General features: G+C 40.5%; 1 protein-coding gene and 1 long non-coding RNA gene across 2 annotated transcripts in view; both read right to left on the bottom strand.

Moving 5' to 3' along the window:
* Positions 1–8,078, bottom strand: part of LOC117282064 — a 29,735-nt gene extending 21,657 nt beyond the window's left edge. The window contains exon 1 of the long non-coding RNA XR_004512659.1: positions 8,042–8,078. This is a non-coding gene — a long non-coding RNA (uncharacterized LOC117282064). The remainder of the gene's footprint in view (positions 1–8,041) is intronic.
* Positions 8,079–8,141: 63 nt separating this feature from the next.
* LOC111861248 lies at positions 8,142–11,835 on the bottom strand. Its single transcript, XM_023845662.2, has 3 exons — positions 11,263–11,835; positions 11,088–11,157; positions 8,142–8,623 (listed from the first exon to the last, which is right to left on the bottom strand). The coding sequence occupies exons 1-3, from the start codon at positions 11,316–11,318 to the stop codon at positions 8,432–8,434; spliced, it is 318 nt and encodes a 105-aa protein (XP_023701430.1). The 5' UTR covers positions 11,319–11,835; the 3' UTR covers positions 8,142–8,431.
* Positions 11,836–12,880: the final 1,045 nt, after the last annotated feature.

The raw sequence follows: 12,880 nt of genomic DNA, 5'->3' as shown, positions 1-12,880 counted from the left end.
AATTGCTTTGAAATTTTGACACAACGTTGCATTCGAACACGCGCATGTTTTTATATACCCATTATATAGATGTCACACATGTGACAGGCAAAAACATGCGTCTTTTGAAAACCGGAAATGGAATTTGGATTCAGAAGAGTCACCCCTACGGAAACGCTAGAACAGACCGTTGCATAGGAAGTAACAATAGCGATACTGTATGGAATCTCCATGGTTACGACGAATACACGGAGCATTCCCACAGTGACAATGCAATAACAATGGGTCGTTGCGTAGGAATCGCGGAATCAACAAAGCAGCACATGGCTGAAGATATTTTCCTTCGAATGCGCAAGGATAATTCCAATATGAACATGGATTTCACAACAGAAATCTACAACGAGGCGTTGATGATTGAGGATTTGTGCTTAGAAATCGCGAACAAAGTTCTCAATTAATTGGGAATGCCATCACCAAATCGATCTGCTGCTGCTTCGTTCAATGTAGAATTGCGTCATGAACAAAATTACAACATGGGTGATCTTTTGTCATATGTGCAATCAAATATTCCTAAGCTAACGCTTGAGCAAAAAGGCATACACGATCAAATCATGCAAACTGTCAATAACAGGGTTCCAGAAATCTTCTTCTTAGATGCACCAGGAGGAATTGGTAAAACGTTCCTAATTAGATTGATTCTGGCAATAATTTGATCCCAAAATGACATAGCCTTAGCTCTTGCCTCGTCCGGAATAGCTGCAACATTGCTACCAGGTGGAAGAATTGCTCATTCCGCTTTGAAATTGCCATTGAACATGCAATTCATTGAAAATCCCAGGTGCAACATTTCCAAAGGATCAGGCATGGGAAAGGTATTGCAGAAATGCAAACTTATTGTTTGGGATGAATGCACAATGGCGCACAAAAAATCGCTCGAGGCTCTTGATCAATCATTGCAAGATTTGCGTGGAAACATCAGACCATTTGGGAACGCATTAATATTGCTTGCGGGAGATTTCAGGCAAACATTACCCATAATTCCTCGATCGACACCAGCAGATGAAATAAATGCTTGTCTGAAATACTCTACTTTGTGGCGACACGTACAGACATTAAAATTAACTACAAATATGCATGTCCAGCTGCAAAACGATCGATCAGCTGAGATATTCTCACATCAATTGCTGGAAATAGGGAACGGAAAGGTGCCGGTTGATCTGACCTCAGGACGAATTTTGTTGCCTCATTACTTCTGCAGTTTAGTGACATCAAAAGAAGAATTGGTTGAAAAAGTATTTCCCAATATTCAAACCAATTATAAGAATCACGATTGGCTGAGCGAATGAGCTATTCTTGCGGCCAAGAACAAAGACATCTACGAACTTCACAATATCATTCAGTCTAACATTCAATGCAAGGCAGTCACATACATCTCCGTCGACACTGTTGTGGAAGCAGATGAAGCGGTTAATTATCCAACAGAATTTTTTAATTCACTAGATCTGCCACAGCAACGCGTGGCCAGGTACAGCTAGTTATCAATATAGTTTGTTCTTTAAAATCAAAGAAGTCCTCTGGTTATAATGGGATTTCATCTAAAATATTGTGACATGTTGCGCAACGGAGAACCCCTCCCTACCGAGCAGCAACGTGGCAACTCAGGCCACAGTGACGTGGCGGATGAGTCAGCGCTCCCCTCCCCCCCTCCGCACGGTAACGTAACGTGCAACGCGCGGTGACGTAAGACGGCGTGAGGTAACAGCGTTGCTACGTAACAGGCACACACAACCACTATATAAGAGAGCTGCGCTGCCTGCGAGGAGAGTTGTAATGTGGCCATCGCCGAGTTCAGTTCCGAGTTAGTTCCGAGCAAGCCTACGAGCGAGTCTGTTATCAACAGTTCTCCAGTCAGCAGACTACAGTTGGAGTATAGCAGCCATCGCGGAAAGAAGAACCGGACGTGCGTGATACAGTGATACATAGCTCCCCTACTGTAAACGTGTAGACTACTGAAGACAGAGTGAATTGATTTGCGAATAGGGTTATAAATCGTGAAACCCCGCAACAGTGTGAACAGATTATTGTGAATAGGGTTATAAAGTGTGAAACCCCGCAACTGTGTTATAATTAATTGTAGCCGAGACTGGTAGGTTGTTAAATAAACCAATTAACGATCTCTACGGCGTATTCAGTAACCAAAACACGTTACAATATTAAAACTTTGTAGCATCTTTATAAGTGCGCCCCTTTCCTACATCTGTAATATGTCTATCATTACTGGTGTATTTCCTGAACGCTTGAAGTATGCTGTTATAAAGCCCCTGTATAAGAAAGGAGATAAGGTTGATAAGCCCCAGATGATAGGTGAGGGTGATCGTGGAACAATTGGTGGAATGAAGATTGGCAGGGGAAACCAAAGTGTTCTGAGAAAACCTGCCCCAGCACCACTTTGTCCACCACAAATCCCACTTGATAAGACCCAGAAAGAAACCCGGGCTGCTGCGGTGGGAAGCCAGCAACTAACCGCTGGAGCTATGACACAGCCCCTAGCATATTACTTGGTTGAGGCACTATGCTACAACCTGGAAGGTTGCAGGTTCAAATCCCGATGAGGTCATTGGATTTTTTCAATTGACCTAACCTTGACAGTATATGGACATCCATTGCTACATAACGGACCAGTAAACATGCATTCTTGACAACAGAAAACTGTGTTTTCCATGGGGTCCATGCTGAGGAGTTATAAGAGGCCACAGTCAGAAGACGGGATGGAGTGCAGCGGAGTACAGAACAGTAGTAGAGTCTTCGGAATTGGCAGCTGCACAGAATGGCAAGGAAGGAATCATGTGCCAAGAAGACTTCAAATTCAAGTTACAGTGAGACTGTTAGAAATCTGTTGCCAGGAGACAACTAGTGAAGACTGAGAATCCTAGTGCGTGTGCGACAGTGAACTGAAAATGTGTAGAATAGAGATAGTGCTGCCAGTAGTCCCAAACTGTGAAAATGTATAAGGTGCAATAAATCCAATCTAAATCCCATATTGCAAGTCACACAACACCGTACACATGACGATATATATAAAAATTAATGAAGAGCATATTAATAAGCCTGCTTTTATTTTTTTAAAATAAGGAAAGTAGGATAAAAACATTTCAAAATTTCATTAATGATATATATATTGTGACGTGGATGGCGCAACAGGAAGTAGGGGTCATGTGAACTCTGCGGTTTCGCGAGTGACATCGCATACCCCCACTCTTTCCATCAGTACACAACGTTCGGTAAACACCCCCTCCCCCGCGGTGATGTAACAGCACTTCCCACAGTGACGTAACAAGGGATACCGCGGTTACTACACAGCAGTAAACAACTCTCAGCAGCATTGCATAGCAACACCTGTAAACATGACAATATGCAACAGGGAAGCGAGGCACATTTTCCACTGTCTCGCTGAGGGGTTATAAGAGAACTGGAATGCCTAAGCAGTTAGCTGATATATAGTAGCAGTCGCGGAAAGAAGACCCGAATGCGTGGTGAGATCTTATGTGACAGTGTGCGATAACTGAGAAGTCAGCCAGTGAACACTTATTGTGTGCCTTTAAGACTGTGTGCGCTGTAGTACAGTTATATTGGGAGTGTGTAATTCACAGACTTGTATAGCTCCCATGTTATAAATACGTGAAGACTACTGAGGATAGAGTGAATAGAATAGTGTGTAGGGTTTGTAAATTGTGTAAACCCACAACAGTGTTATAATTAATTGTGGCTACGACTTGNTTATATTTATTTTTCTGTCTTAAAAAAAAGTGCCATTTCTAAATGGCACATGTGCTGGCGCACATGCGCTCGCACACAAAAATATGTGAGAAGGTGAATTCTAATATGATTCCCTCCCCAAATTCTAAAGCTCAACCAAGAGAGAAAAGTAGTCTGAAGACCTGTCTTCATAAACCAACTGCCAACCTATCGTACTTTCAGAAAAGTGCATATTATACTGGGATCAAAATCTTCAACAAATTGCCATTGGATATCAAAAGTCTTATGAAGGAAAAAGCATGGTTTAAAATAGCGATAAAAGGATACTTAATCAAACACTCATGCTACTCTATTGATGAATACTTGCCTGAATAGTGACTCGGTCATGTGAGGGTTGTGTAAATAGCATACGTTGACAGCATGACACTTAGAATAACCTTATGTGTAACCACTGTTGTTATTGCTGTTTTTAGATATTCTTTGTGTTTATATGACATGTTCCACATCCTACAGTCATTTGACTAACTTTGGATCTATGGAATGCAATGTAATGTAAATGTAAAAACCTCTGAAATGATAGAAGGATTTTTTTGTAACATTTGTTAACAGATCTCAACAGGTCAAACACAAAAACAGAACAATGATGATATATTTGACTCAATGTACCTTATTTTTCAGATCAACCTATCTTTAAAAACAATTTGATAAAATGTTACTTCAAAGCAGAAAATGCCTATGGGCTTTACAAGGACATATGTTTTACTACCTGCAAACAACTGAACAAGTGAAGGTTAAGAAATTAACAAAGTCCAAATTCAACATGAAGTTTTTTCCATTGTACAGCATTAACAGAAACATACAAATTTATAGAATAAGGGATTGAAAGCCCTACAATTATACAGTGCATCACAACGGCTGTACAATTACAATGCTGTACAATTTTATAATTTAAAGAAACAGAATGCTGTACAATTTTATAATTTAAAGAAACAGAATAATGTTCCAGCAGCAATAAAAATATTAAAAACCTGATCATTTATTTACATTCACTGTCAAACAGCAAAAGCTCATTGAGATGTTGTAACATCTAAGAACAATACGACAGTTACTACATTTCCATCGGAAGTATGTAAACAAATGAGATGCTAATGTACTCCAGGAATGTAACCAGATATTGACGGTTTCATGGCTTAACTGTTCACATTGTGTTATTATGGGTTATGGCATCATTTAGTCTTATATGTGGATACAAACATTTTGGAGAAACATTACTCCATATATATTCTTAGATAAAAATGTTCATACAGTTTAATTTCAGTGTTCCTATTGGCCCAGACTGGATTCTGTCTCCTATACCCTCCCATGGACCATCTTCTTCGCAACCTGGTTGTATGAAGTAACTGTAGCCTCATCATTCTCACTCTCACCCTGAAGATGGAGGCAACATATTTCTNACCTGATTCAGGAGGAAATTAAGAGGCGATTGAACTCTGGTAATGCTTGCTACCATTCAGTCCAGAACCTTTTGTCTTCTCATCTTTTGTCCAAAAACATAAAAATTAGAATATACAAAACTATAATTTTGCCTGTGATTCTGTATGGGTGTGAAACTTGGTCTCTGACATTAAGGGAGGAACATAGACTGGGGGTGTTGGAGAACAGGGTGTTGAGAAGAATATTCGGATCAAAGAGAGATGAAGTCACAGGAGGTTGGAGAAAACTGCATAATGAGGAGCTTCATAACTTGTCCTCTTCTCCAAGTATAATTAGAATGATCAAGTCAAGGAGGATGAGGTGGGCAGGTCATGTAGCATGAATGGAGACAAGGAACGCGTATAGGATATTGGTGGGAAAGCCAGAAGGAAAGAGACCACAGGGAAGACCAAGGCGTAGATGGGTGGACAATATTAGACTGGATCTTAGAGAGATAGGATGGGATGGTATGGATTGGATAGATCTGGCTCAGGATAGGAACCAGTGGAGGGCTCTTGTGAACACGGTGATGAACCTTCGGGTTCCATAAAATGCTGGGAATTTCTTGAGTAGCTGCAGGATTGGCAGCTCCTCAAGAAGGGCTCAGCTCCAGGAGTAAGTAAGGAAGTATTATTACAGCAATGAAAATCATTTTATGTGTATGTGTATAAAGACAATTAAGATAAAAATGGAACATGATACTCAGTTTCATCGTATTAAGAAATGTAACATGGTTTATTATCTAATTTCTAAACCAGAACATATAAATGGGCAGCTGATATCAACAAAATGCCCACAGTTTTCACGTCACACCCTTGATGGCATGATTCTCAGAAAAACGGCTCTTATTTCTGTATACAGCATGAACCCACTGGTCTAAGCAATAGTGAACTCAGTGTTTTCTGTGAGGTAAGAACTGAATTTTTTAAATTAATTTAGATGAACTTAAAGCTTCAAAGGGTTAAGTACCAGCAAAGTACAAACGCAAAATACTGGGATAAGCACTGCTGTCTCTTTGGTTACTTCACACAACAGTACATTTGCATCAAAATTCTTAACTGAATTAAAGTAACTATGCTGGAAAGCAATCAATTAAGAGTGTGCAAGCTTATTTCACGGTTAACTGTGTTTCGATATGACTACAGAATAGAATATATAGTTCTCTACGCACTGAAAAATTAACTCTCATTATGAGTATACTTGTACATGTGGCTTATGAAGCATAAGAAATTTCTGTACCAATCTTACATAAATACATAGTGTACATAAACTGTAAGGTCCTGTAACTGGAAATACATTTTATTTCACTGCAATCCAAAGTTTCCAAAGCATGATTTCATTATTTATGGCATACATGCACACAATTAGAAAACACATAAATTATTCTGAAATACTGTTAATTCATCATCATCTAAGACAGAGATTTCATAATTTCAACTTTGGAATAAATAAGCATATCACATTTTGAAAACATCTCTTAGCCAGGTAGTTACTATAGGATTCTGACGATGGTGTATAACACACTGATATATTGGGTTTTTGGACTTTATCCATCGTCCTGGTTTTTAAGATAACTAATAAAAACACAACGTTTCGGAAACTGGATCTGTTTCCATCCTCAGGTGAAGGAAAACACCTATTCTGTTGGGTCCGTTAGAAAGAGCTAGCCTCAATCACTGGACCACTCCAGTTGATTGACTTCATATAGTTGGGAAATCTTCTTATGCCAATGATAGTGTAACCTATCCCTAAGAAGTGCCTGGCTGGCACGTAAGGCAATTTTGGAGGTCCGTCGACTATTGAAGGGCGTCTTTACAGAGAAGGCTTTGGGGATGATACCCTGAGATTTGCATCTCCTGAGGAAAGTTATATGATTGAGGGTTTTCGCTAACTGAATTTTCAGGCGTTCTAATTTTCTAAAAGAAGGGTAAATAGCGGGTCCATACCGGTTATACAAGTAGTTACTATAGGATTCTGACGATGGTGTATAACACCTCAATCACTGGACCACTCATCCAGTGATTGAGGCTAGCTCTTTCTAACGGACCCAACAGAATAGGTGTTTTCCTTCACCTGAGGATGGAAACAGATCCAGTTTCCGAAACGTCATCTTTTTATTAGTTATCTTAAAAACCAGGACGATGGATGAAGTCCAAAAACCCAATATATCAGAGCTCTTACCCAATTTGTTCTGAAACATGATGTATGAGCACCATCATAAGCTATGTACAATGACCACAAAATATTTAGTTTCAGAATCTGTATCTTTTTATTCATCAGCTGATACAATGTAGGTCTATCTAACAGGAAAAATGAAACACATTCACCCATTTACACGATAGACCTGCCTACCCATTGTGTAATAGAAGCAAACTTTCCCAGAACATGGCTTTTAACACACTGGTGATAGTCTATGTGTTTTATAAAAGTTCTGCAGGATATGCTGTTCAACACTCTCACTCATGTGACTTTTCTTTAGCTTCTTTTGCCATCTGTTGGTGTTTTTAAAAACTGCCTAGTAATTTGACTTGGAGCAGAATGTTTGTAGATATGTAAGGTATATATATATATATATATATATATTCCCCCCCCTCTTCATATATCTCTGTGAGAATCATTTTGGGATGAATGTGGTTGAAGCACCTGTCCCTTGGTGGGGTGGTTGAGTTACCCAACACACCCATTCATCAATGTGTAAATGCAACTATGAACTTTCCATACAAAGAGTAAAATTACATTGTGTTTAACCTAATAGTAAAAAAAAGAGCAAAATGTAAAGCTGTCCCTGTGCTTAATTAATTAATTAATAAAGTACAACACCATGAAGACTTACAGGGGAGTGAATGTTCCACCATTCTTGACCTTGGAACTAGATGGATGTGTTCAGCTTCACGCCCCAAGGAAAGATCCTCTGGTACCCAATGGATAGGAGACTGGGTGGGCCCCAGAGTCGGTCTGGACATTGGAGAGTAGAGAAAAATCTCTTGCACCTGCCAGGAATCAAACCTCGGCCATCTGGCATGTAGCCTGTTATACTGACTGAGGTGCCTGGCTCCTAGATTTCATGTACACTTTGCATTTAAATTAGCAACAAAAGTGATTCACTTTCAATTAGGCATATTCAGCATGTGCAGGAAACGCAAACAAAAGTGCCTGTGTTCACCACTGTAGAAGATGTTCAGCTGCTCACACACTCCTAATTGAACTGGTTTTAATTTAAATTTCACTCTATTTTCTCTAAAGGTAGCATCATGTCAGACAGACACTGTGAACTCTTCTCTAATCTGCTAAATGCTGAAAGAAGTGGTGATAAGTCAGCCGTGCTGGACCGCGACAGGATGCCTATGCACAATGCCAGTTTTGCTGCTAGGTTTGTATTCTTCACATCTGTTACTTTTTCACTATCTGGCATCATCTGTGAATACAAGATATTTAAATGAACTCAATGGTATTAATACTGTAGAATATACAAAACTATAATTTTGCTTGTGGATTTGTATGGGTGTGAAACTTGTTCTCTAACATTATGAATAAATGTTTGAGGGGTGGGCCATAATAATCCGGCCCTTGTACTACAGCCTTCAATGATTTATTGTGCTTGTCTCTGACATTAAGGGAGGAACATAGACTGAGGTTGTTTGAGAACAGGGTGTTGAGAATATTTGGACTGAAGAGAGATGAAGTGAAGGAAGATTGGAGATAACTGCATACTGAAGAGTTTCATAACTTGTACTCTTCACAAAGTATGATCAGAATGATGAAGTCAAGGATGAGATGAGCAGGGAATGTACCCCGAACGAAGAAAGCATATAGGATATTAATGGGAAAGCCAGAAGGAAAGAGACCACCAGGAAGACCATTATGTGGATGAGTGGACAATGTTAAAATGGATTTCAAGAGAAACAGAATGGGGTGGTACTGACTGGATTGATCTGGCTCAGGATAGGGATGTGTGGAGGGCTCTTGTGAGCACAGTAATGAACCTTTGGGTTCCATAAAATGTTGGGAAGTTCTTGAGTAGCTGCACAATTGGTGGCTTCTCAAGAAAGGCTCACCTCCATGAAGTTACTAATAATACTGTGTTCTTAATAAGGACATAACTACTGGTCTCTTGGCCAGTTCTGGTATGCAAAAAAGCTTGTAATCTGAACTATTAATTGCATACAAATGTCAATTAAAACAAGCAATGCCTTAAAAATAATTGCTAAAGAAATATACATGAGGTATAAATGTTGCATTAATTTGGCAAGTTCTGGTAGCCAAGTTTTGTGGACCTGCATTTTCTTCAAAACAGTGCATTATACACTGAAGTGCCAAAAGTCATGGGATAGGTACCTAGTATTGTGTAGGATCCCCTCTAGCCTGGCGAAGTGCAGCAACTTGACATGGTATCAATTCCACAAGTGGACGGAAGACCTCTGGAGAGATGTTGAGCCATGCCATCTGGATAGCTGCCCACAGCTCCCTGGTATTTGTAAGTGCAGGATTTTGGGTGCGAATGGACCTCTTCACCACGTCCCATTAATGCTCAATTGGGTTCATGTCGGGCAAACGTGGTGGCCACACCATTCATCGGAACTCTCCAGAATGCTCCTCAAACCAATTCTGGACAACTCTGGCCTGATAACATGGTGCATTGTCCTGCTGGGATATCCCATCATTGTGGGGGTACATGAAGCCCATGAAGGGCTGCAAATGGTCACCAAGCAGTGTAACGTAGCGGTCACCGGTCAATGACGTGTTTAGGTGGACGAGCGGACCCAACTCATGCCATGTGAACACACCTCACACCAGTATGGAACCATCACCAGCCTGCACGGTGCCTTGTTGACAACTGGGGTCAATGGCCTCATGGGGTCTGCACCACACCCAATCCCTACCATCCGCCCGAAACAACTGGTACCATGACTCATCGGACCACGCCACATGTTGCCAAGCCTCCAGGGTCCAATTAGTGATGTCACAAGCCCAGGCGAGGTGATGTGTCCAGTGTCGTGGTGTTAACAGAGGCACTCTGGTCAGTTTTCTGCTCCCATATCCCATGGAAGCTAAAGAACGCTGCACTGACCTGCTGGATATATGTCTGGTACCTCCTGCATTGAATGTGGATGTGATTTCAGGCAGTGTCGCTTGTCTGTTACCATGGACAATTCTAGCTAGACGCCGCTGCTCACGATCATTAAGCACCCGTGGTCGGCCACTGCGCTGTCCACGGTGGGTGGGAATGCCTTCCAAAAGGTATTCCTGGTACACACGTGACACCGTTGATCGAGGAATGTTGAATGACTGCACAAATTCAGAAATGGAATGTCCCATCCACCTGGCACCCACTATCATGCCCTGTTCAAACTCCGATAATTCACGTTGGCTTGCCATGAGCAGACTGACCGTGTTCAACCTGATTCACAAGAGAACATCTGACAACTGATACTGCTCTGGGCATTCCCAAGCCATCAAGGGACAGTGGTGCCACTTAAAAATAAATTTACATACTGCTAGCCCATGACTTTTGGCACATTTATTTTATCATGTTTACAAGTTTTCTTTGAAAGTTTTATGAAGTAGTGATTTTACTGTGATAAATAACTGACTTTCTGATAAGCAAGATTCTTATACGGGCGTCACCTACTACCTTATCCCATGTAACTAAATTTTTAGGTACCACATCTTTAAAGTGATGACAGTAAACCTCGTGGACTCTAACCGAAAGTAAACTTGTGAGAACACAAAGAATTCTGATATTGAGATTTTAAGAAAATTTTGCCATATCATCCTGATACATGACACTGTGTAATCTGGTGTCACATACCAGAAGACCATACCCTTCATTGTCACTATTATCAGAACCCCAAATATTACATTTGCATATCACTGAGTACCTTATCTGCAACATGCCGGTACACTAAGCCATCTCCTCCAACATGAAATGTAGAAAAGCCATCATACCACCTGTAAATAAACATCATACTAATAGTACAATTGATATGTTTGAATATACTACTTATTTTCATATCTAAGGCAAAAATATTACAATGCAAAAATTAACAGACTCACGATTCTTGATCTTCAAGTATTTCCTTCAGTTTCCACAATTTAAACTTCCAGAACATAAATATCACCTGAAAATTGAACAGAAATATAAACAGAAGACAGTACACAAACAACAAGAAAAGAATTAGACTAGTCTGACATCTGAATAACAAAGGTACCAAGTCTGTTTCAGGGGGTGACAAGTGAAACAAACAATATTCAGTATCAAGTTCATGTACAAAGGGCTGTTCTATTTATTAGATCTGAACAGAATGTGTTGGGACTGAACCTGCAGAAACTGACGTGCTCATTCCCAAACACGGCCCTGCAGTGAGATACGAATTCACACATTCACCATACTGCATCCAACTTAGCAATATGTGCAAACATTCCTCATTCAAACAGAGATCACATAATGTAGTCACTGTATCCACAGATGATGACACGAACACTTCCTTGGCCCAGATCATGTGTTTCAATTATTTCTCCTAAGTTACCTTCTGTCAAGGGGCAAGTGACTGTGTAGCCAGTTGAGCCACTATTCTACAAGCTGGAATGTCACAGATTCGATTCCTGATGAGGTCACTGGATTTTTCAGTTGACCTAATCCTTCCAGCCGCACTATGGCCTTGGCGTCAACTCGGCCTCTAACAGAAGTGAGTACCAGGAATCTTCCTGGGGGGTAAAGGGCAGCCGGCGCATAAGGCTGACCTCACCGCTATCTGTGAACAGACTGTCTAGAAAATGTGGGAGCCTCAACGTCTCACAAACCTATGGGCCTCTATGGCCTATTACAGGGATAACTTTACCCTTTTTTTTTACCTTCTGTCATTTCAATGAAATGCAGGTCAAACCCCATGTCAAGTAAGAGGAGATTCAGTACTAAATACTGTTCATAGTACATTCTGAAGGTGATTTAATTTCAGATAATAATCAAGGACCTTAATATCCTGAAACTGCTACAATCAGTGACACTTCAGAGGGTACAACATACAAAATATTCAGAAGTTATTTGGCCACAATTTACAGCAACGCAGAACATCCAAAACAATACTGTGATGTTGATCATGAATTTATTTATTACAGAGATTTTTCATGAATTCATGTGAAGTGAAATAATCTGTAAGCTAATCAAGTTATGAGTGCTGCATCTTGACCCAGTCTCAAAACATTCAGACACATTCAGATGACACTAGTATACAAGGTGTGGCAATAAAGAACCCGGATTACTTTTATGACTCATTTCCGGCCATGTCATTGACGAAGAGGAGGGTAGGGCATTGACCCTTGGACTTCCCTCTACCGTCACACAAAGTTTCATTCACGTGCATCGGTTAGTCTGGCCGCGACCATTGTTAGAAGCGGATCGTGTTTCTGAGCTCCGTCGGAATAATGCTGAGTGCTAATGCAGAACAACGTGCTAACATCAAATTCCTCACAAAACTTGGAAAATCTGCCACTGAAACTTACAATTTGTTGACAGAAGTATATGGTGATCAGTGTCTATCTCGCACGCAAGTTTTCGAGTGGTTTAAGAAGTTTATGGAGGGTAGGAAAAACGTCGGGAACGATCCAAAATCGGGCCGTCCTCCCACTGCGAAAACTCCAGAGAATGTGGAGAAGGTCGCTAGAATTGTTCGAA

The sequence above is a fragment of the Cryptotermes secundus genome, unplaced genomic scaffold (genome assembly GCF_002891405.2).
Source record: "Cryptotermes secundus unplaced genomic scaffold, Csec_1.0 scaffold5437, whole genome shotgun sequence".
Classification (NCBI taxonomy): Eukaryota; Metazoa; Arthropoda; class Insecta; order Blattodea; family Kalotermitidae; genus Cryptotermes; species Cryptotermes secundus.
Note: the sequence above shows the minus strand (reverse complement) of the source record. Positions and strands in the feature narration are given on the sequence as shown.